This window comes from Caloenas nicobarica, chromosome 1 (genome assembly GCF_036013445.1).
Source record: "Caloenas nicobarica isolate bCalNic1 chromosome 1, bCalNic1.hap1, whole genome shotgun sequence".
Classification (NCBI taxonomy): Eukaryota; Metazoa; Chordata; class Aves; order Columbiformes; family Columbidae; genus Caloenas; species Caloenas nicobarica.
The window spans coordinates 215,772,472-215,796,002 of record NC_088245.1 but is presented as its reverse complement, the minus strand read 5'-3'; the positions used below and the strand labels follow the sequence as shown (position 1 = coordinate 215,796,002).

The 23,531-nt window shown below is 50.5% G+C and overlaps 1 protein-coding gene across 1 annotated transcript; it reads right to left on the bottom strand.

Annotated features, from left to right (window-relative positions):
- Positions 1-1,168: 1,168 nt before the first annotated feature.
- Positions 1,169-19,403, bottom strand: RRM1 (ribonucleotide reductase catalytic subunit M1). The gene is made up of 19 exons (XM_065652373.1): positions 19,107-19,403; positions 17,544-17,632; positions 16,072-16,249; positions 15,493-15,593; positions 14,817-14,876; positions 13,804-13,843; positions 13,404-13,566; positions 12,694-12,835; positions 11,741-11,824; positions 10,970-11,131; positions 10,310-10,389; positions 9,600-9,801; positions 8,449-8,598; positions 7,278-7,499; positions 6,791-6,867; positions 5,620-5,755; positions 4,078-4,173; positions 3,118-3,306; positions 1,169-2,320 (listed from the first exon to the last, which is right to left on the bottom strand). The coding sequence occupies exons 1-19, from the start codon at positions 19,327-19,329 to the stop codon at positions 2,132-2,134; spliced, it is 2,583 nt and encodes an 860-aa protein (XP_065508445.1). The 5' UTR covers positions 19,330-19,403; the 3' UTR covers positions 1,169-2,131.
- Between the last annotated feature and the right edge of the window lie 4,128 nt (positions 19,404-23,531).

The following is a 23,531-nucleotide window of genomic DNA, read 5'->3' as shown; positions in this document are numbered from 1 at the left end:
TTCTTCTCGGCCCCTTTTCAGTCCGGAAAGGCCGCACTAAGGTCTCCCCGGAGCTTCTCTTCTCCAGCTGAACAGCCCAGCTCTCTCAGCCTGTCCTCCCAGCAGAGCTGTTCCAGCCTCGGGTCATTTCTGGGGCTCCTCTGGCCCCTCTCCAGCAGCTCCATGTGTGTCCTGTGCTGAGGACCCAGAGCTGGCCCAGCACTGCGGGGGGGGCTCACAGAGCGGGGCAGAGGGCCAGAATCCCCCCAAACCTGCTGATCACGCTGCTGGGGATGCAGCCCAGGGTACAATTGCAGGAAAAAATTTAAAAAGAGTAGGACAGAAGGGCAGCGAGCGGTGATCTCCAGCATTTAAATCCCTTTTTCTTTCTCTCCTCTTTGAAGCTCTGAGCTATTTCCTGGCGAGCAGCAGCACCTTGCTGCCACGCAGGGAGATGCTCAAGAGGGAAACAGTCTGTTCGTTGTCGCTTTAGCTCAATGACAGCAGAGTAACAGGCACCTGTTTCAGAAAAGGAGCAAAGCCGACCCCATTCAAGCAGTGACAGCGCTGCCCTGGTGAAGGACGGTAGGGAAACTGCAACAGGAACATCTGGTCGGTCTGTAAGGAAATAAGTGTTTGTTGGCATGTTCTGAAAGCGGGATTCTGCTCCCCCATCAGCCCTGAACTCTCCAGAACTCGCTCAGAAGAGGATTTTTCTAGTCAAAAGGCCCTGTCCCTTTTGGGTGATATTTTCTGGGTGGCACAGCTGCCAGGAGCGGTGATGAGACCCTTGGAAACAGAGACGCTTCCCAAGGCACCTGCGGTGGCGCTTTCTAACAGAAACCAGAAGCAGAGGAAACAGGTCAAGTGCTGGACTGGAAAACAAGATGAAGAGTTGAGGCCTCACCAGATCTGCTGTGAACCCACCACATCTCTGCATGTCACCAAAACACCGACCGGGCGTCGCTCCAGCCCCTTCCTCCCGCTTCCCTTAAACCCAAAATCAAAATGACACAAGGAGAGAGACATCCCACTGGGTCAAGCACAGTTGCCCCAGTAAATACGGAATTCTGCCCCATTTCACACCACAAGAGCCTTCAGCCAGTTCTCTGGAACAACATGGCCCTGGCCTCCAGCTGATGCAGGTAATTTTTAATCAAAAAAAGCTATCACAAGATACTGCTGCTCATTCCTTTGACATTCCACACTTTATTGCCTTTGGCTGGGTTAAAGGGTTAGTGGTATGGTACATGAATTCAATAAATATTTAAGAACTGGATGATGAAGCCCCACCGTGTTAGAGCGGGGAGTTAAGTACATGGATAGGTAAAAATGTGTTCTTGTTTAAAGATTTTTGAACTAGCTGGGGTGGTAAATGCAACTCTTGAACGAAAGATGGCGTGTACACTTCAGGCGGCTTTCGGGCCAAGGACGGCACAGAAGCCCATCGCCAGCAAACCGGCCAATAAATCGGAGCACTTACTACAGAACAAACGCCACGGCAGCAGCTCTGCCGCTCCCCGATCAGAACCGAACAGGAGCGCTGACCAGGTGCAACGCCCTGCCAGGCTGGATGGAGAAGATTAATTCTCCGGGTAGCAACACACTGACCATTGCTCTGCACCTTGAGGAAGCTTTTTGGAAAGGGAAGAGGGGACAGGAGGGCGAGGGGAGGTGGGAGAAGGGTCTCGCCGGCTGACGCACACACTCCAGCTTTCGAAGCTCAGCAGAAATCTCTCCTCGGCCACGAGAGCAGCACCGCAAGCGTCCCGCACGCCGTGTCGCAGCAAAGGACGCGCTGCCTGTCAGGGCTGGTTCCTGCTCTAAACACACCGGTCACAGTCTCTAGTGAATGACAAGAGTTGTCCCAAGTCCCCAGGACACATCTTTATGTGAGTGGCGTCGGCACTTTGTCCGCTCAGGAAAAGTCCTGCCCATACAATTCAACGTATGACCACGCAAGAGCACTGCAGTTTTCGGGAAGCCCAGCTACTAAAGCAATACACAAACTGTCACGTCCCCTCCCCGCGCACCCTCCAGCCGGGTGGGGAAGCTACAACCCTACAGTGATCACCTCCAGCCGCCTCCACGTCCCGGTCACGCCAGACCCGCAGAAGGGCTCGGGTGACGTTGGAGGGCTCTGCTGGCTCCCTTAGGAACCGCACATCAAACACTCCTCCCGGTTCTCCAGGGAGCAGACCATGGCCGCCTTGTTCCTCTCCTTCTCCTCCTCCTCCTTGCTGGCCTTCTCCCGCTCCCGGAGCTTCTCTTTGTTCAGGGTGAACTGGATGGGGTTGGCGGCCGGTTTTGTCCGTAGATAATACATGCCCGTCTTGAGCCCCTGTGGAGCAAGAGCACAAATCAGCTTGACGTTGGGCAGAACTGGACCGCTGAGGCCAACCTCGCCAAGCCCACAGCGCCATACGGCCTCGCAGGGACGAGATTAATGCTGCAAACATCCGCAGCTTTACTGCTCGGGAGAGATAATCCACTAATGAGACCGGATTCTTGGAAGGAAACAACCGTTTACGCTTCTAAGAATCGGTGAGACCAACTTTTCATGCAAGAATTTATCCACAATACAGCAGCCACAGGCGTCTATAGGCAAAAAACCAGCTACTGCGAATGCGATAGGAATGGCGAGAAAAACAGAAGAACTTGACGTATTAATTTAATCCAGATGAAATGAAACAAGGGTTAAACGGGATCCCTACCAGAGCAGGCCCAGATAAAAATATCTTTCGTATACATCTGTGCATAGTGCTACAGAATTCTCTATCTTGCTTTTGGCACAAATGCTCTTTCTGGTTTTGTGCCCCTGTGGACAGAAGTCTTGCCACATCATTAAGATGAGACGACAAAGTTCGCTCAACAGATCAGTTAGAAACACCGAAACAAATACTCTCACTCAGGGCTGTATTACAACACCAGGGACCTGACAACTTCCCCCATTCTAAAGTTTCAAAAATTAGTATTTACTCGTTGGTCAAATTCCTTCATTAGATGCACTTCAGATCTGTTTAAAGAATTGAATAGCGCTCCAATTTGAGGAATTCCAAAGAATTCCACGCTCATAAATGGTAATGTCCCCTCCATGGGGACGGTGCCGTTCCCGCCCCGCCGCCCTGACCCCCGTACCTGTTTCCAGCCGTAGAAGTGCATGCTGGTGAGTTTGCCGTAGTTGGGCTCGGCGATGTGGATGTTGAGGGACTGGCTCTGGTCAATGAAGGCTCCTCTGTCCGCTGCCATCTTCAGGATGGTTTTCTGGGAGATCTCCCACACCGTCTTGTAGAGCTGCTTCAGGTCCTCAGGAATCTCAGGGATATTCTAAAAAGAAAAGTTTTCCAGTGCGGCGTAACTGTATTCATGTTCATATTAATGAAATCAATTTCTTCCAATTGCTGGAACCTCAGCAATCCCAACTAGAGCTGAAGCTTTTTGCAGCTGAACGCTATCACCGAATCCAGGCGTTCTGTATCTGAGAGCACCCAAGCACAAAGAAACTTGCTGAACCAGGACAGCTGATGCTGGGGAATTTGAGAGAAAAAGCTGTTTGCAAACAGACCATTACTGTTTTGTCCTAAATAGCCAGGAGGTCTCACAAAAAGCAATCCAGGAGCTAGTACCTGCCCCAAAATTCCTGACAAGTGGGATGCGCTTTGTCAGCATGTGAAATTCCAAGCACACCAGTCCCAGCAGCAGTTCAAACTCCACAGTAAAAATTATTCATCCCACACAGACTCCTCCATGTGTAACTTCTGGATCGGGATGTCACACACTCAGCTCCTGCCTCCAGCCTACTCCCTGCGGTGAAATTACCCCTTCAGAATGTTTATGATAAATGCGAATCCAAACATTTGTAGAGCCCGCACAAGGCAGCGCAGCCTGACTCGGTGTTTGCTCTGGCAATTAGCAGCACATTTCCATCAGGCTTTGCTATGACACAGGCAGGCTCCAGCAGGAACAAATTACCACCCAGATCAGACACATCCCCTCCTATTTCTCACAGAAATGCTGCATATCTCAGCTTCTCCTCCCCAAGCCAAACCAGCCCCCAGCAGGAATCCCTGCGCCGTCCCCCTGGCTCCCCACACCTACCTGAATAGAGCCGTTGTGGGCAATGATCTGGTTTTTCATCTCCTCGTTCCACAGGCCCCGCTCTGTGAGATCTTTCAGCAAGTGGGGATTCACAACCTGTGAGGGGCAAAGCCCAAAGAATGAAAGCACCGTATCTCAGAGTCACAGATGGTTTGGGTTGGAGGGCCCTTCCCAGCTCCCCCAGCGCCCCCCCTGCCATGAGCAGGGACATCTGCACCAGCTCAGGTTGCTCAGAGCCCCGTCCAGCCTGGCCTGGGATGTCTCCAGGGATGGTTCAGCCACCACCTCTCTGGCCAACCTGGGACAGGCTCTCACCACCCTCAGGGCAACAATTTCTTCCTCATGTCCAGCCTGAATCTCCCTCCTTTAGTTTAAAACCATCACCCCTTGTCCTGTCACAACAGCCCCTGCTCAAAAGTCTGTCCCCATCTTTTCTTCTTGGCCCCTTTTAAGCACTGAAAGGCTGCACTAAGGTCTCCCCGGAGCTTCTCTTCTCCAGCTGAACACCCCAAATCTCAGCCTGTCCCACAGCAGAGCTGTTCCAGCCCTCTGCAGCAGGGTTACAACAGGGACAGTACAGACGTGAAAGGGGGTGTACGGAACTCCCCCACACAAGGAGTACCAAGAGATGTGAAAGGACGAGATCTTGACTTAGCAGAGCCACCGACTGCAACACGAATTACATGTAAATAATCTTATTACCTATTAGTGCGTAATCATAACTACATATAAATAATCATTAAGACTGGGGTCATAGACTCATCATAGAATGTCCCGAACTGGAAGGGACCCACACGGATCATCGAGTTCAACTACTGTCCCTGCACAGGAGAACCCCAAAATTCACAGAGACCAGACCCCCCAAACAGTGAGATATTCCCCTTGTCTCACATAAATGTCTTTGCACCCGAAGCCTGACAGTGTTCAAGAAGAGACTGGACAATGTCCTCAGACACACGGTGTGACCTGTGAGGTGTCCTGTGCAGGGACAGGAGCTGGACTCCATGATACTGTGGGTCCCTCCAGCTCAGGACATTCTGTGATTCTCTGCTTCCAGTCTCCAGAACTCAAATTTTCATACTCTTTCTGAAATGACAGACCTCTCTGGCTCTGCAAAGCTTTCACACGACCTCCTCAGATGTACCCAGTACTGTACACACAGCTCTGCCCTCAGGACCGTGCAAAGCAGCACTGTGCTCAGCCAATCCTGCACGCGTGGCCCTTCAGTAATTTTGCTAATCACCGCTCATTTAGCAAGTATTCCTGCAGGCCACCCTGAGGCCTCAGAAAGGTTTTTTTTCCAGACAAAAGCAGCACTGCTTTATAATTTTACATATTCCACAATGGCTGCTGTGGAATGTGCAAAACTGCATTACTACAGCGCGTAGTACAGGCTTGATGTTCCCCTTGGCTCTTGGCCATCGACACAAAGATTTAACCAAACTGAGCTACCCAGCATGTGGCCTCCACCACTTTCTTGGCAGTGGAAGTCACCAAAGATATAGAATCCAGAAAAGCTCTTTCCACGGCTGCCTCGCTTACCTGGAACTCCCCCGAGAGGACCCTGCGCGTGTAGATGTTGCTGGTGTAGGGCTCGATGGACTCGTTGTTGCCCAGGATCTGCGCGGTGGAAGCGGTGGGCATGGGGGACAGGAGCAGGCTGTTCCTGACACCGTACCTGGGAACAGCAGCCAGGGTTACAGAGCTTCAACCGAGTGAGACGGGACAGAAAAGGCCCAAGAACAGCACGGTTTATTTATATACTAGCTGCAAAGAGCGTCAGCACAGGGAACTCTCGGCTCACACCAAAACCTCACCTTCGCAGGGCAACCTGCAAACCCTCAGATCACCTGTGGCTAAAAAACAGAAGCTCCCCATAACTTTTAAGGTGGAAGCACAACTACAGTCTTGGCTATTTTCATCTTTAACCAGAGGCTTCCCCAAATGATTTAGTCAGGAGAAATGGTGCATAGAAAAATAAAATCTGTCAGGCACTCCACAGCACTCAGGCAAAAACTAAACGAGCAGTCCAAGAGGAGCCTGAGACCTTTCCACACACGAGACAGACAGATTTCCTACATTTAAAAATTAGATCCATAAAAATTGAACAAATTCATCACAGGCCCTTCATACTTTAAGGATTCCTGTCCTCAGGATGTCCAAGGCTCAGCTGCTTCTCCCTGTCAGCTGGGGAAAGAGTTCCCAAGCCAGGCTGACTCTGTCACCACATCTGTTTAATTGGAACACAAACCATTCACAGAATCATTTTGGTTGGAAAAGCCCCTCAAGCTCACCGAGTCCAACCGTTCCCCCAGCCCTGGCACTGCCCCATGTCCTGAGAACCTCATCTTCGTCTGTCCAACCCCTCCAGGGATGGTGACTCCAGCACTGCCCTGGGCAGCCTGTTCCAATGCCCCACAGCCCTTCGGGGAAGAAATTGTTCCCCAGATCCATTCTATTGTTCCTAATCTCCATTCTGCTGACGCACCCAAGATGAAACAAAAGCTCAGCTAAATCAGAGTCTTGGGGTGGGCTCTCTCTGGCTTGTAAGAACAAAAACGAACGCAAGCCATCCAGAAAAGTTTTGAAGAAGATCTGCTGGAGCGGAGGTAAACACTTAAGACCATTTTCACGCTTGCGCCCTATCTTTTGAGTCACTCAGAGCATAGCGAATATATTTTACATTAAATACAAACTGTGCCAGAACACTCACTTAGCGATCTTCTCCTTCAAAGCCTTCCAGTCCCACAGGTCAGACGGGGTGACGTTCCACATGTCATACTGAAGGATCTGAAGAACATAGGTGTGGGCCAAATCAGACAGGGCACTTTTCTCCACGTTTTACAAATCACGTTGTAAGTTGACCTGTTATTCCTATTAACTATTCTCTACAATTCAGCCTCAGCAAAGCTCCTGTATCATCATCTTACAAACAATCTTTTAATGGCGGTAACAGGGACAGCCAGCGCAGGCTGAGTCCTGCTTGGTTTTACTGCTCTCTGCACCTCAGTTTAATTTATACATTTCTTACTGCATGTGAGAAGCCAAAAGATGGAGAAAAACCTCAAACACCATTTGCACTGTTGCAATATCAGCAGCCTCAGGTGTTCCAGTCACACACCACCTGAATCAAAGACCAGAAACGGTCACGTTCTCTCCTTTCACAGCTTTGTCTCCAACACAGGACAGTTTTTACTTACCCCTTTGCTGACCGGAGATCCCTCGTAGGTCTCGTAGGGCCCTTGCTCCCTGGCCAGCTCACAGCTGGCTTCCAGAGCCCCGTAGTAAATGGTCTCGAAGATGTGCTGGTTGAGGCGCTGGGCCTCGGGGCTCTCGAACGGGTACCGCATCAGGATGAAGGCATCGGCCAGGCCCTGCACGCCGATGCCGATTGGACGGTGGCGCCTGTTGGAGCGTGCGGCCTGCGTGACATTCGAGCAAAGAGAATAATCACCTTCCACAGAACCACATGGAATAAATAAGGTTGGAAAGGACTTGCAGAGGAATTTTCATCCCTACCCTTGCCTAAACTTCAATGGGCAATCCATTCTGCTGCAACAACGCACCTTTCTATTTTTCCCCACTGTTTGCTGCTTGGTGGGGCAGGAATTTGAGGCCCCAGATTAAGTTTGTTAGAAGCGATCGCTGACTTTAACTGCTCAACCTGACAACGGGAGCCATGATTTAGAAGTGAACACTAAGAACTTTCTGAAAAGCAGACCCAGGAAGACATTTAAACTCTTGCATCCAAACTGTACGTGCTAGAAAAATCTGATCCTCATCAGGTTTGGCTTCACGCTTTGGGTATTTGGTTATGTCCGCCCCACAGACCCCGCTCTGCTGCTCATCTGTGTTCCTGTCACACAGCAAACCTGATCCCATTGCTCTCGACAGTTCCCAACCCTCTCCCCATGTCCCTTCCAGAAAGCAGTCAGTGCACCCGCCCAAAAACACATAAAACCATAAAAGACTCAGTTACATCTTCTCAAAATCTTTCCAGGATCCTTCTCTCTGTTCCACTTTCCACCCTGTTCTAGTGCTGTTCTGAGATTTACAGAAATCCACACGTGAAAAAAAAGCCCAAGTGCAGAACCAGCTCAAGGGGAGGTTTTTTCCACAACTGCTTCACTAAGGAACCGTTCTGAGTTGCAGCTTAAAAAGTCACTGACAACGGGTCGCATCTGCAAAGAGGTTGTTAACGAAACTCCCAACTTTTGGCCAGAACGGGTTTTCAAAATCCCTCGCTGATTCCTTCTGCTCATGGCTGAACTGGGATCATTAGGGGACCGAACTGGGATCGCTACGGGACCAAACCGGGATCACTGGGGAATATCAGGCCCTTTGCCACCGGCCCCTCAGCGCAGCACCCACCTCTGGCACTGGGTAGTAGTTGATGTCGATGATTTTGTTGAGGTTTCGGACGATAACTTTGGTGACTTCGGCCAGCTTCTTGAAATCATAGGTGTGCTCCGAGGTGACGTACATGTTCAGGGCTATCGAGGCCAAGTTACAAACTGCGACCTGTGCAGAAAACACGGTGGAAACATGCATGGCAGCCAACAAAACCCATGCAATCTCAGTCCCGGAGCATGCTCTCTAGCCAAAATACACAGAAACAAAGAACCAAGCGACCTACAAGGCTGGAAAAACCCACTCCTCATTTCTGTGCCGTCTTGTGAGTTGCAAAAAGGGTTAACAACAATTCAAAAAAGGTTTAGAACATTCGAATATCACCACAAAAATCCAGCCTGGTCAATCCTGTTGCCCACAAGCCATCCTTCCAGAAACTAAGCCCAACCATTTCTTGTGTTACCAGAACCAACAGCCGATCTCAGTGAGATCCAGACTATATTGGGGCATTTTGGGAACAATTTTAAACACTAATATTATTTTCAATGCCAGGAGAACTGAAGTAAGCTAAAAATTTCTTGTGCAGTGCAGGCAGGATGGCTCTCTATCTCTTCTAGGCTGCTCAGGACTTTATGAATATGCCAAAGAGCGTAAGCTAAAGAATAACTAGTAGAAACTGATAGTTTCAGTTACAACAGCCTCAAGAGCTTCATTGCACTAGAAACGCTCTGTGCGCTCAGCACTAACTCATTTCTACGTCTTCCTTTGCCTTTTTTTGCAATGCTGCGGTCCAAACACAGCACATCTGCAGAGCACCAAGATCAGGGCAGTTCACGAGGATCTCGGGGGGAATCGATAGTGAAACCTTGGTCTGGGGGTCAGAGAGGTGTGGGTTTACTGAATCATTCACTGAAGGGTTCTTACACCAGCTCCCAGCGAGCCCAAGAGCTCGCTTCTCCCTCACACTTTCAGAGGTACCTTGTTTCACCCCAAATCCTCCACAGGAGATGGAAGGGAGAGGAAACCCACACACAGGGTCAGTGCAAGAGCTGCAAGTACTCCAGAGAAAACATCCCCGCAATTTTTTGAGCTGCCTGTTCCCTTCCCCAACCCGACATGTTCTAGAAAGCAGCAACAGGAGTGGTCCCAGCAAGTTCCTGCTCTCCACCCACCTCGTCTTTGCTGGTGTACTCCACGATTTCCGTGCACAGGTTGCTGCACTTGATGGTGCCCAGGTTCTGCTGGTTGCTCTTGCGGTTGCAGGCGTCTTTGTACAGCATGTACGGCGTGCCGGTCTCCGTCTGGGACTCGATGATGGCGTACCAGAGCTGCTGGGCCTTCACCACCCTGCGGACACGTCCCTGCTGCTCGTAACTGCAACGGGGAACAGGCTGTTTAGTGAACCTCAGGCTCCTCAAAAACAGCAGTGAAAAACAATCATTTTTAACACAGGTTCTCTGGCAGGAACAACCCCGTTTGCTTCTGAACTGTGTGAACGCTGAACTAGCCAGGAGGTCTGGACAGCAGGGTGTCAAGATTGCCCTTGTTCAAAGGAAACAGAAATCTTTCGCTACAACAAAGGAATCTTGCACTGATACAAGTCGTTCAGAACAAAGCCATCGACCACTTCAAGCAGGGATCACTGCAGAATTTCCCTCTAACAAGCTAAACCAACCACTCATCCACAGCTCTGTCTGAGCAGGTCACAGTTTGAAGCAAACCGTAAGCAGAGATTCCCTGTCTTTGTCCTTTTATTGATCTGATAATGGAACCGCTGACCCCTTGTGAGCCAACCCCGCAAACCTGCACTTCGGCTCCCACACACCAACCAGGGTGGTTCTGGAAAGGGACGACAACTTCAACGTCTATTCACTTTTCTTACCTCTCATATAGTTTCTCAAATTCCTCTCCCCAAACCTCATCCAGGCCAGGACACTCGTTTGGACACATTAAGGACCAGTCCTGTGAGAAGGAAAAATATTCGGAGAAAATCTTTAGGCACTCTGTTAATTAAAGGAATTCAATTTGATCAGCAAATCTGCTGCAAGCAGGAACACGCAAACTAAACCTCCCGTCCCGAAAAACCAGGAACCAGCTCTGCCAGCAGACAGGGGGAAGGTGTTTATCACACTAGTCAGATTTATTTTAAAATGAATTATATGACCATTCATGACGAAACTCCATTTTCAGTCTTGAAATGACTGGTTCTCAAGATAGAACCCATTTTAAAGCAAATCCAAGCAGCCATATGAAGATCAATTTATTTCAGATTTTGATGCTTTAAGGAAACTCCAGAGTAAAAATTTACCATAACAGTATCAGTACATAAGTCACAGGCTGCAAGATGATGCAGAGAGTCCCACTGGAGTTCTCCAGCTTCCTTCCCTACCTGCAGAGCCTGGTTCTCAACAGGGCTGCAGCGGCTTTTCCAGGCCATCCCTCCACTGCTCGGACAGCTCTGCAGCCCCTGGTGAGCTCTGTCCCAGGCTGGTCACCTCCTCCACCAGTAACAGACCAGTTCTGCACCAGTCCAGCTTCTCACCTGGTTGGTTTCAACTCGCTTCATGAAGAGATCTGGAATCCAGAGGGCAAAGAAAAGGTCTCTGGCTCGCTGCTCCTCCTTCCCCGTGTTCTTCTTCAAGTCAAGAAACTCAAAGATGTCCAGATGCCACGGCTCCAGGTAGATGGCAAAAGCCCCGGGTCTCTGATACATAAAACACAGTCGAGATCAGAACAAACTTCCCTCGGAAACAAAACCTCCTCCGCTGCTCCTGAGCACACACAATACCCCACACTAACCAGAGCCTGGGTTTATAGTCCTGTTAAGGCAATTTCAATGTGCCTTTTTGTGTTACTCGTTGGAACTGGGCTGTGTTACTAGTTCCAGATTCTCAATTTAGTACCAAAAATATATTTCCTCTGTGTCAATAGTTTGACAAATCTTAGATTTACTTATTGAGTCACGTCTCCATTGGCCTCTGGACCATCCGAAGACAAAGAACACGGATCAAGCAGCTTTCTGCAGCCTGACACCTGAATTCACTGGTCAAGGAGTGATGAAAAACCAGCGCAGGAGGCTGATGTAACACGTGCGTATCACACAGCAGATGTCCCAAAAATATACCTGCGTGATAGAATGTATAGAGAAAGGGGAACACCGGAATATCTACCAGAATGCGGGAAAACGCCTGGCTTTAATTATGTGTCATCTACAACCACTTTGTCAGCTCATCGACTTTATTGGGTCAATCACAGAGGTGGAACCTCCCTCTGGCCTGAGGTTCCCTTCTCTAATTTAACGGAAAGCCGGTACCTTGTTTCCACCTTGATCCACGTAGCGAGCGGTGTTGTTGTAGACCCTCAGCATCGGCACGAGCCCGTTGGAATTGCCGTTTGTCTGCAAAGGCACAGAAAACCATCAACAATGAAAAGCAACCGCCTGAGGTGATGGGCCTACGTGTTCTGTGCATCTCATAGAATCACGGAATGTCCTGAGCTGGAGGGACCCACAGGATCATGGAGCCCAACCCCTGTCCCTGCACAGGACACCCCACAGGTCACCCCATGGGTCCGAGGACGTTGTCCAGTCTCTTCTTGAACACTGTCAGGTTGGGGCCGGGACACCTCCCTGGGGAGCCTGTTCCAGTGTCCAGCACCTCTGGGTGAAGAACCTTTTCCTCACGTCTAGCCTAAATCTCACAGCCACCTGCAAAACTCTTATGCTGTAAGCAAGGAACTGACAACACAAATCAGTTCTTTGGCAGCCCCTTCCCCCTGCCTTTTCTAAAAATAGACAAAAATGCATATATTAATATATCAGCTACTGGTCCCAGAGTTAAATAAATGTACCTCCTAACTGCTTTCCTCTACATTACACAATCTAAAGGCTTGCAGAGGTTACATACACTGCAACAAAAAAACTAAGCACACATTCACAGATGACTTTAAGCAGTTAGACATAAAAATGAAAAGGGCTAATGCACAAGTCTGAGCACACTCCTAGGTTGCTAATAAACAAAGAAGTTGGAATCATCTGATCAAACAGTGGATTAAGATCCTGGTTTTGGAAGGACTTCTACTAAGAAGGCAAAACACCAAGGACAACCAACCTTTTTGTCTTGGAGCCCACTGAAAAGCCAAGGACTGCTGAGCTAGACTGGACTAACTGCTGTGCTAAACTCACTCGGTAGAAGCCGCATCAATTTGGCAACTGCAATCCGGACATTTCCTGAGAGCAGGAGGGCGAGCTGTGCCGGGAACACTCACCCCAGCAATGTAGCTGCCCGTGGCGCGGATGCAGCTCACGGCCAGGCCGATCCCCCCGGCAGACTTGGAGATGAGCGCGCAATGCTTGAGCGTGTCGTAGATCCCCTCGATGCTGTCGTCCTTCATGCACAGCAGGAAACAACTGACGAGAACAAACAGCTTCAGCGTACAAAGATTACAAAAAAAATAAGTCAAGAAGAATTTGACCAGGGCTGGGCAAAACCAAGGGTACACACTGCATCTTTAACTTGCTACGCAAAGCAAATAAATAAAGCAAAACCATAGGTTGCAAGGACGGTTTTAGAAAACATCACGAGCAACGGTTGTATTATTGATACCTGTGTTAGCAAAGTAAAATGTTTTTAAGATCATCTCAACTACACTTGCTATTTTAATATCTTTTCGAAAACAATTATCGTGACTCATTTTGTCATCTACAGAAGACTATGCATATACATAACTTTTAAATAAAATGTAACCACGTAAACACTTCCATTAGGTTTGGAAGCTGACAGAAACCTGAGTATTTTTCCCCGAAGACCAGAAATCAAGTTAAATTCGACAGCAGCTTCTCAAAACTTCATAAAACTGTCACAGACACATAGCTATTATTTTTAGAAGCTGCGAAAGCATTTCATTGGAACAGGCCCCATCTCCCAGACTTTCTCTCCGTTAGTTCTGCGCTAAGCCAGCTCGGCAGGCACAGGTACCTGGAGAGCTGCGGGCGGTTGGTGCCGGCGTTGAAGAGCGTGGGGGAGGCGTGGGTGAACCACCGCTCCGACAGCAGGTTGTACGTCTCGATCGCGGCGTCGATGTCGGTTTTGTGGATCCCCACCGCCACCCGCATCAGCATGTGCTGCGGACGCTCGGCAACTGATAACAAGAACACGAGGAGAAAAAGGAACATCAGCGTGACAGGTAAATGTGCAAATGCAGACAGAGAGGTACTCGCAACCAGCTCCAAACAACGTGCAATGAGCCATGGTTTTCACAGAATCAACAGAATAATTTGGGTTGGAAGGAACCTCAGGAGGTCTCCAGTCAAACCTCCTGCTCCAAGAAGAGTCAGCTAAAAGAATCGCACTTTAAGCCGATACAGAGAGTTCTTACCTTTTGAGTTGATTTTCAGCAGGTAGGAGCGTTCTAGAGTCTTTAAAAAGAGAGAATGCATTTTAGTAGACATGCGGGTTTCAGTTTAAAACAAAAAAAATCCTATTAACTCCAAACTCGAGCACCTTAGAATCACAGAATCGCAGAATCATTCCGTTTGGAAGAGACCCTCAAGATCATCAAGTCCAACCATAAAATTCATGCTCCTTGTGCCAGGCTTCAAGGGAAACGCCAGCCCTGCGCTCCACTCCTCCTCGTGTCACTGGCACAGGACACGAGGTGGCTAACGGCCACATAAACCAGAGGCCACTGTGAGATTCCAAGGATTTACAGCCCGGATTACACAGCGGTAGCGGAGCCTGCAGCCACAACGTTCAACACTACCTCCCAACCCCAGTGAACTAAGGCTGGTAATGGGGGGGGTACTCGCTCTCCACAACCCCATCCGTCCTCAAAATGTCATTAGTTACATTACAATAACGCTTTCCAGACAACCTGTGTCACAGTTGGGGTGTTGAACACCCCAAGTTACAAATACAGTGAGCCTACAGCTACAGCAGATGCCTTTGAAGCCTGTGCCAAATGGATTACAGCCACAATTACAGGAGGGGTGTCAGGTACTGTATATCTCAATATGAAACGATGGGGAAAAGCAAAAATGCCTTTTTGGGGTTATTACGAATCAGATTATTTCCTCGAGGAAAGGCGCAAGCCGGGAAGCTTCCAGCAACACCCAGTGCGACCTGCTGGGGTCAGAGCCCCACGGTTACAATATCGCAGCAGGCAAGGGAAGGCAACGACGCCAAGAGCAAAGCACACGATTCATCCAGTTAGGCAACGGCTTTCTGCAGGTCCTCCTTGTTTTTCACAAATCCACTAACGTCACACCTACTCCAGTGCCATTTTCCCAAATCTAGATGATTCTGCGAGTATTACCAGCCCTTCCAAAAGACTCAGCCCCGGAACAATAGCAAAACAGCAGTTTTCAGTGTCAGGAGCAATGTGCTTTTTACCTTGAAACCAAAATAGTTGTAGGAGAAGTCTCTGTCGTAGATAATGGCAGAATTGAGGCGCTGGGAGGAGAAAACACAGAGAAAAAATTACATTTACAATCAGATTTGTTGCGTCTCACGTTAATGCCAATGCTGCCATTGTTCAGCATTTCTCGCCTGAAAGGTCTTGTGAAACAGGTATCGGCTCAGAGCACTTATCTTGAAAAAAATGCAGTTTTAACTTTTTTTTTCCAAGTACAATGCACAATTGTTGGCTGCGTTTTACTGGAGTCTAACTAGACACTAAGAAACACGAGATAGAATCGAAATACAAACGTGACCTCCCCAGAAGAACAGAGACCTGGAACAACCTGAAATCAGAAACCAAACCACATCTCTCCCTGCTGTGCACACAAAACAGATTGCTGCAGCAAAAGGTGCTTTTTCTCAAATTAATGAGTTGTGCCGATATCCAAGAAAATGGATTCTACTATAGAAACATCATTGTATGATGGAAATTCCCACATCATCTCTTTTAAACTCTCCAGAACAGAGCAGTTATCACTTGCACTGGTTTCTGCATCGGCTTTTTTGTCCTAAAACAGACATAGCTCACTCAAAAACAAGAAAAATAAATTATCTGAACTATTTGCTGAATATTTAAAACTTAGAAGTGGGGGAAAAAAAAGTTACGTACATCTTTGTTGGCCAAAACTATGTCTAGAGTTTCTTTGGAGATCATCGGCGAGTGCTTCCCGTTGTGAGGGTTTATGTAGTTGTAGAGATCGTCCATCACGTCTGCAACAGAAAGGTGTTTAAGAACATCCGCAGACCTCGATACGCATCGTGTGACATTTGTGTTCAAGGACTGAGCAGGCAGCACCACCCATCCTCTAAAATTACCCCCTCCAGCTCGACAAATGTGCAACTTTTCTTCCACCTGCTATTACTAATCAGTTAACCTTACAAACACACTTCTCTTACAATTTTTTTTATAGAATTTATAACACACAATAAATGGGAAAGAAAGCGTTGCCTGATTTCAGTCAGTTACATTTTTCACCCATCTATTTATACAGACACTTTTCACAAAGCAGGCAATTTCGTTTTCCTTGTGACGTGCCTAGAACTCCTGTTTTTCATCTCCATGGCATTTTTAGTGAGCCTGGGTACTCGGTAACATCTCCTTGAGAAAGAGATTTCCATAAATACATCCTCACAAACTCCCACTCCCGTTGTGACTAATTGCTGCCCGAGTGCCCGCAGAGCGACTGACCACTGAAGACTTTCTTGGTCTCTTTGTGCAGGTTGGAGACGGCGATCCTGGCCGCCAGGATGGCATAGTCGGGGTGCTTGGTGGTCAGCGTGGCGGCCGTTTCGGCAGCCAGCGTGTCCAGCTCCACGGTCGTCACGCCGCTGTACAGTCCCTGAATCACCTTCATGGTGATCTGGGCCTGAAAAAGGAGAGTTCTGGAGGTTACCTACCTGTTGTTGGGGGAAAAAACATCCTGGTGTTTCAGCCATTTAAGATATAAGATATGGTTCAGTATAAGCAGTGCCGTTCGCTGTTTGAATAGAAAAGCAAATTAAAATATCAAATGCTCTCAGAAGTACTGAGTCCTAAAATTGTAGAGTAATCCTGGGGCAGAAGGGAGAGCGAGGAAAGAGTGAAGAAAGCAGAAACTATCAATCCGGAATCATTAACAACTTTTTCTCTGCAGACACCTTCCGGAAGGCTGGAATAGAGCAGCAGCAAAGTTCACAGGGAGAAAAGTCAGGTTAAACAGTATTTGCTTGGAAGTTTTGAAACTCTTAGCGAAGCTTGACTTTATAAGGGCCTGAACGCACTACGCTTAAAATCATTTCATGACAAGAGAAAAAAAAAACCCCAACCCTGGAGGGGATCCAGTGGCTTTTGCTTCATGACTGAACCTCGTCTTCATCGGCCAGGTGGGGACTCTCACAGGAAAAGCCATTTACATCCACCATCTCTAAAGTACTTTCTGCTTTTCTCTCAAGCATTTAGCACTGAGCGCTACAAGAAAGGGCACGTTCTACACTGCAGGAGAGAGATCTGATGTGAAAACAGATCATTAGATCTTGGAGATGGGAAGAGCCTAAGTTGGCAAGTCCAAACGAACAGACTGGGTCTGCAGATCTGCACAAAAATCCCGCAGCGAGCAGTGCATCCAGGAGGGAGCTGTGATCTGAGCAGGCTTTGCAAGGAGCTTACAGAGGCAGGATCAACACGCACTCAAAATCTTACACAGCTCAAAAAAAAGCAAAGTAGGGATATTATAATGACGAGGGGGTCTGTCGGACAGAAAGGGCACCTTGTTTTAGCAAGAGCTGCTTTCCCCATCATATTGCTCCAGCCGTGCAGATTGAAATTGAGAGCGATCCACCAAAACTACAATATGCGAGTTGGAGCAAACAACAACGCTTTTTTCAAGCACAAGCTCAATCGCTTCAACAATGTTTCAAGTAAAAGCAGTTTAGAATAGGTAAACTGATTTTCCCCCAACCACAGTCTCAGAATCTATATCTGTGAAGGTGAAAAAAACCCACAACTCAGAACATGAACAATTAGAAGAAACAAATTACGAGTGCATTTTGCAAGTGTTCCTGCACAAGCCATTAGTTGGCTTTTGCCACATACAATAACTGGGTAACACCCGGCCCCCGCCGCTGGCTCTCAGCAGATCACAGGGGCAGCGAACAGGACAGCAGGACAAAGGACAGACTCACGGGATCCACAAAGTCGGCGTTGAGCCCGTAGCAGAGCTTCTGGATGCGCGACGTGATCTTGTCAAACATGACGCGCTCCTGGCGTCCATCTGTTGAGAAAAGGTCGCTGTTATCACAGCTGCTCCCGTCACCATAAAGAACCAGTTAAGCCCAGTAACCTCCTACCCAGCGCCCCGCACACGGAGCCAGCCCTCATCTGGGGGAACCCGGGCTGAGACTCACCAAGGAGAACCTGTTGAGGTTCGACCCCTGTGCCGATCTGCTACATGCGGGGTCCCTTGCACAGAGGCGCAGGTCTCCGTGCAGCGAAGAAAATAAAACAGGGAGCTCACCCCACTTAAATGGGGGACAGGGACTTGTACCCCAGGGCACAGTTCTACCTCAGAAGAGGAGAAAAGAGCGGGTCCCCAGCTGGTCCCACAACAGGCAGGGACAGGAGCGGCCCTAAGGCTCTCGTACCTTTTGGGGTCCCCATTTCCAGTCCAAGGAACCATCCCAGGCCAGGCTGGATGGGGCTCTGAGCAACCTGAGCTGGTGCAGATGTCCCTGCTCATGGCAGGGGGGGCACTGGGGGAGCTGGGAAGGTCCCTCCAACCCAAACCACCTGTGATTCTGTGATTTACCCAAGAGCTGATACTACTAGGGGGCTGGGGGCACCTCCCGTGACCCCAGGTGTGGGGACCAAGCCCAAAGCTCCTTACCACGGTTAGCGGGGGGGTCTCCCAAAGAAAACTGAGAGGTCTCATCTCTTGATATCATGGGGGGAGCTTCCTCCCTCCCAGGTCCCCCCATTACAGAGGGGGTGCTGTCCCCTCAGCTGGGTGCCTGGCAAACTGCCCCCAAAGTGGAGAGAATCCCATCCTTCCACATTCGGTGTCATGAGGGACCCCCAAAACACAGGGGTGTCCCATCTGCTCACGTTAGGTGCCAGGAGACGGTCCTTCCAATGCAGAGGGGTCCTGTTGCCTCACAGCACGGCCATGAGAGGGACCCCCAAAACAGAGAGGATCCCATCCCCTGCCAACAGGGCCATGAGAGACCCCCCAAAGAGGAGGGAATCCCATCCTTCCACATCCTGTGCCATGAAAACCCCCCCAAAACAGAGGGGGGTCCCATCTGCTCACTTTGGGTGCCACTTCACACCAGGCTCCATAAGGGGACCCCCAAAACAGAGGGGATACCATCCCCTCATAACATGGCCATGAAAGGACCCCCCAAAATAGAGGAGATCCCATCCCCTCACATCAGGGCCATGAGGGGACCCCCAAAATAGAGGGGTCCTGTCCCCTCACGGCAGGGTCATGAGAGGATCCCCAAAAATAGAGATCCTCCCCCCTAATGCCAGGAACCGTGAGAGAGGACCCCCCCAAAACAGAGAGGGTCCCATCCCCTCACACCAGCGCCATGAGGGACCCCCAAAATAGAGGAGCCCTGTCCCCTCACACCAGACGCCATGAGAGGGGCCCCCCAAAGCAGAGGGGTCCCGTCCCCTCACACCAGGCCCATGACAGGGAGACCCCCTCACACTCCCCCCAGCGCGGGGGCCCCCCGGTGCCCCCTCACCCCGCTTCACGACGTGCATGGCGGCGGTCGCGTCCCCAACGGCTCCCGAGCGCCAAGCGCGGTCTCGGCGCTTCCCGCTCCCGCCAAGCGCGCTGACCCCGCCGCGCCGCCGTAGCGCCCCGCCCCTCCGGCTGAGGCTGCGGGCGCCATCTTGCCTCCGGGCACCGGCTCCTTCTGTGCCATCTTCCCCCACCGCCACGGCCTCAACGCAGCCTTTCACCATTAGCGGAGACTCATCCCGTCCTTCATCCCCACCTTCCTCCCGTCTCCTCCCGGGAAACACCGCCCCGCCAGGGAAGACCGTGCCGCCTGCCCACTTCCAAGATGGCGGCGCAGCCCGCCTCCCCGAGCGGGACAGGAAAGGGCGGTTCGTGCCGGCGAGAGCCGTACGTACGGAGCCCGCGAAGGGACAAAACGCCCTCGTCCTGCCATAAGCAGCATAACAATAACAATGGCAATTATAATTGTAGTAAAGCGAGGTCCGGACGTAACATCGAACGCGATGTGACAAAGGAGAGGCGGCCCCGCAGCCCCCTTTCTGCCCTCACCCCACACAGAATGCCGCTCCCCCAGGGCAGAGGGGCACGGCGGCCTGCGCGCTGCATGGCGCCCAGCCCAGGTGCGCGTCCCGCCACAAAGACCACTTGGGGTCTCAGAAAGGCCATGGCCGCCCTTAGAACATCAGGGCTGGCAATGTTGATGAGGGGGCAGCCTCCCCGTGTGCCTCAGGAGGGCGAGCCCCCTCCAACGCCCGTGTGCAGCCACCGTCACCTTCTGCAGCTTTTGCTCCTTGCAGCCGCAGGGGAGACGTCTGGGTCCAAAAAGCACCCAAAGCACTGCTGAGGTTTATGCACATAATCCAGCCCAAAACATCGGTAGCTCCTCTGCAGGTCTTCTACAATTATCCGAAAGGAGGTTGCAACATGGACAGTGTTGTTCTCCGCAGGAACAAGCGCCAGGACCAGAGGAAACGGCCTCAAGTTGCGCCAGGGGAGGTTGAGGTTGGATGTGGGGAACAATTTCTTCCCCCAAGGGCTGTGGGGCATTGGAACAGGCTGCCCAGGGCAGTGCTGGAGTCACCATCCCTGGAGGGGTTGGACAGACGGACAGGAGGTTCTCAGGACATGGGGCAGTGCCAGGGCTGGGTTATGGTTGGACTCGATCCTGAGGGTCTCTTCCAACCAAAATGATTGTACGATTCTATGATTCTACGCTAACCTGCTCTGAATGTCTTGGAAACCAGCAGCCATGGCACCTGTGAGTCTGAAATGGCGTGATAATATCTGGCATTTATCGTTTACAGCATCTTTTCTGCACAGAGCCTGTGAAGTGCCTCTTCCCCGTCCCCAGAAGTTCACCCGCCTGCAGGGGATGATGCTGAGCCGCTCAACGCCGTACAGCCTCGACTCTGCCACTGGGAAACGGGAAGCAGAGGCGAACACAGCACCACATCCGAAACTTCGCGTTTTGCACCCGGACGATATAGTCATCCAACGTTTCCTTCAGCTGAGATGAGTCCTGTGAGAGTCAGAAAGAGATCCTGGGAGCTTTGGTGGCACGAGGCGGCTGGAAGTTCAGTTATTTATGTCTTCTGGATGAACCACTGTCGCTTCCCACGTGAGGGCATTAATTCCATTCAGACTCAGAGCAAAAATGGCAATTAACGGTTCCTCGGCACCAAGGTTTGCTCTGAAGGTGCCCAGCACACCGGTGGTCAGCCTGATCGCGCTCAGTTTGAGCGAGCCAGGAGCAGAGAGGGTGGCAGCACAAACAGCTCCCGTCTCACTGGTGTGACACAGGGAGTTTTTGGAACTGATCAGGAAATGTGAACAAATTCAGGATTGTTTCTCTATTTTATTGGAAATAGGCCTACAGAAGGAAAAGCACGACATTTTGATCCATTTGAAGCCTGAGCTGCGCTCTTGGATCTTTGGCCTCAAGTTCTACTTTGTGTTTTATTCACTATTTTTTGAAAAAACAGTAGTAGGTGGAGCAGTTGTTTCATTTCATGAGGATGTGACTGTATGTTGTGGGTTAAACTGCTGCAGAGGAAAGCCAGCCTCCTCCCCTCCAGTGTGGCTGTGGCGAGATCAGAATGGCCAAGATAAACGCAACTCTAACGCAGAGAGGTGAGTTTTGGGAGGAAACATAGCAACAAAAACCAAACTTCCTGAGGCCGCGCAACACTTCACCTCCACCCAGCTCTGAGGCAGCTGCGGCTGGAGCAAAACTTCTGTGCTAGCAGGTTCCTGTTGTTACTCGTTTGCTGTTTTCCACGGTGAAATTTCCTCTGGCCGAACAAGCTGCTTCATGCGAACTGCCTGAGCCACAGGCACATCCACCCGGCACCTGCACAAGGACGTTGAGCTTCTCCCAGCTAGGAAACGCGCTGGGCTGGGACAGCACTCAAAACCGAACCAAGGTTGCTTCAGTACCACAATACAAAGGATCGGATCCTGCCATCGATCAAGGGGACAGACACACCAAGGAAATGCTGCCACCCCATCGTGCTCTGCAGGGAGCCCAGGGTGCCGGTCCAGCAGAGATCTGCAGAGGTTTGCGTCTTATCTCACCCCAGAGCTGACACACTCTGCAATGTCCGACTCCTCTTCTGGACCAAAGGTCCAACCTGCCTTTCAGCAGGGATCAGAGTTCAGACGTTTCTTCCAAAGCAGCTGTTGATGATGATGATGATTTATCTGACTATGTAGCTGGTAAAGCTGTGCAAGTCTTGAGCTCATGTCTTTCCTTTGGAGGAGGGGATTCAGACCTGTGCTCCCATCACACAGGGAGCACCATCCCTGCCAGGCTCCAGCTGTCACAGAGTCACGGAATGGTTGGGGTTGGAAGGGACCTCTGGAGAGCATCCAGTCCAACCCACCTGCTAACGCAGGTTCACCTAGAGTAGGTCTCAGGATGGAAGCTCTCTCCGTTTCTCCCAATGAAGATCTCCTGCTTTTCCCAGTCTGGCTGGCTTGCGCTGCGTGCTTGTAGGCCACGTACCGGACTGGTGACCCTGAGAAGACTCATCCTGAAGATCCTGACCATATGCCCGGCTGCCCGGCTGGCAGCACTCCTGGTGCAAGGAGAGCTGTCGGGCTTGAGGAACATTTCTGGCCAAAGCAGGGGAAACCTGCTACCAGGGAGTTGCCACAACCCCAACCTGACAGTGTTCAAGAAGCGTTTGGACAACGTCCTCAGACAGACGGGGTGACCTGTGGGGTGTCCTGTGCAGGGACAGGGGTTGGGCTCCATGATCCCGTGGGTCCTTCCAGCTCAGGACACTCTGTGATTCTATGAAACCATGAGAATGACGTGGAGGCCTCAAGTCATAGACTGAGCTGCACAGAGGTATCTTAATCCTGCCAGGGACAGAGGCCTGTGCTGCTCTGTGACGCTGGCTCTGGGAGCCTCTAGGCTACAGAAGTTGTGAATATCTTGGGTATCTTTGGGTTTCTTACAGGATCCAGTCTGTGAGGAGAAAATACAGATGAAAGAGTCTAATCCTCCACCTCCTGCTGGTTTTTGTGCGTTGTAGCACACTGTGTTAGTTTCCCAACTCTGATGCCTGGTCCATCACTTGCCCTGAGCCAACTGTGCACGAAGCTCTGCCATAAATAAGACCACCAAAATCACCCAAGTTAAAATCACATTTCCTGCTTTCATGTGGGATTACAGTTAATTCCTTGGCCCAGAAACATCCGTAGAAATGCTGCTCATTGATTCTGACTGTCTCTCTTGCAGGGTCTAGGACTTTGCGCTGCCCCAGCAGTGCTCTGGCAGAGGGTGTGAGTTGACGGCGACCGCAGCCACTAAGCAGAATGGCTCTTCCTTTGATTTCCTCCCGTGATGAGCTTCCTTTTTTTCCTCCTGACTTACATTTGATTGCAATGGCCCCACAAAGGCTTTGTACAGTCTTTCAGGGGGGCTCACCAGCTGAATGGATCACCGGACAATACATGACCCATTCCCATCCTGCAAAAGTGTTCTGGGTTGAAAATACTTGATTCTGCTAAACTTGTGTTTGAAATGTGTCCCTGCCTCCCCTCTCCCGTCCCTGCTGCGGTGGTGGGGGATGGTCCTGGTTCAAGGGGTGTTTCCTTCTTCTGAGGAACCCGCTCCGTTCGGAGGTCAGGAGCAGCTGGCCCCAGGCGCAGCGTGATGGTAACGGCCAACGAGGCAGGGCCAGAGCACCAGCCGTGACAAAAATGCACATAATGCTGAGAAACAGCCAAGGATCAGGGATCCAACCCAGCATCCCTGGAAGATGCGGAGGTGAGGAGGCGGAAACGCTAACGAGAGCAGATGACTCAGTGCCTGGAACGGGGGAGCTGTGGGAGAAATACTGGGTCTCGCATGGATGGATCGCGGTTTTAAGCTGAGCTCTTCCAACAGCTGCTACTACTGCTGACGCTGAGCCCATGC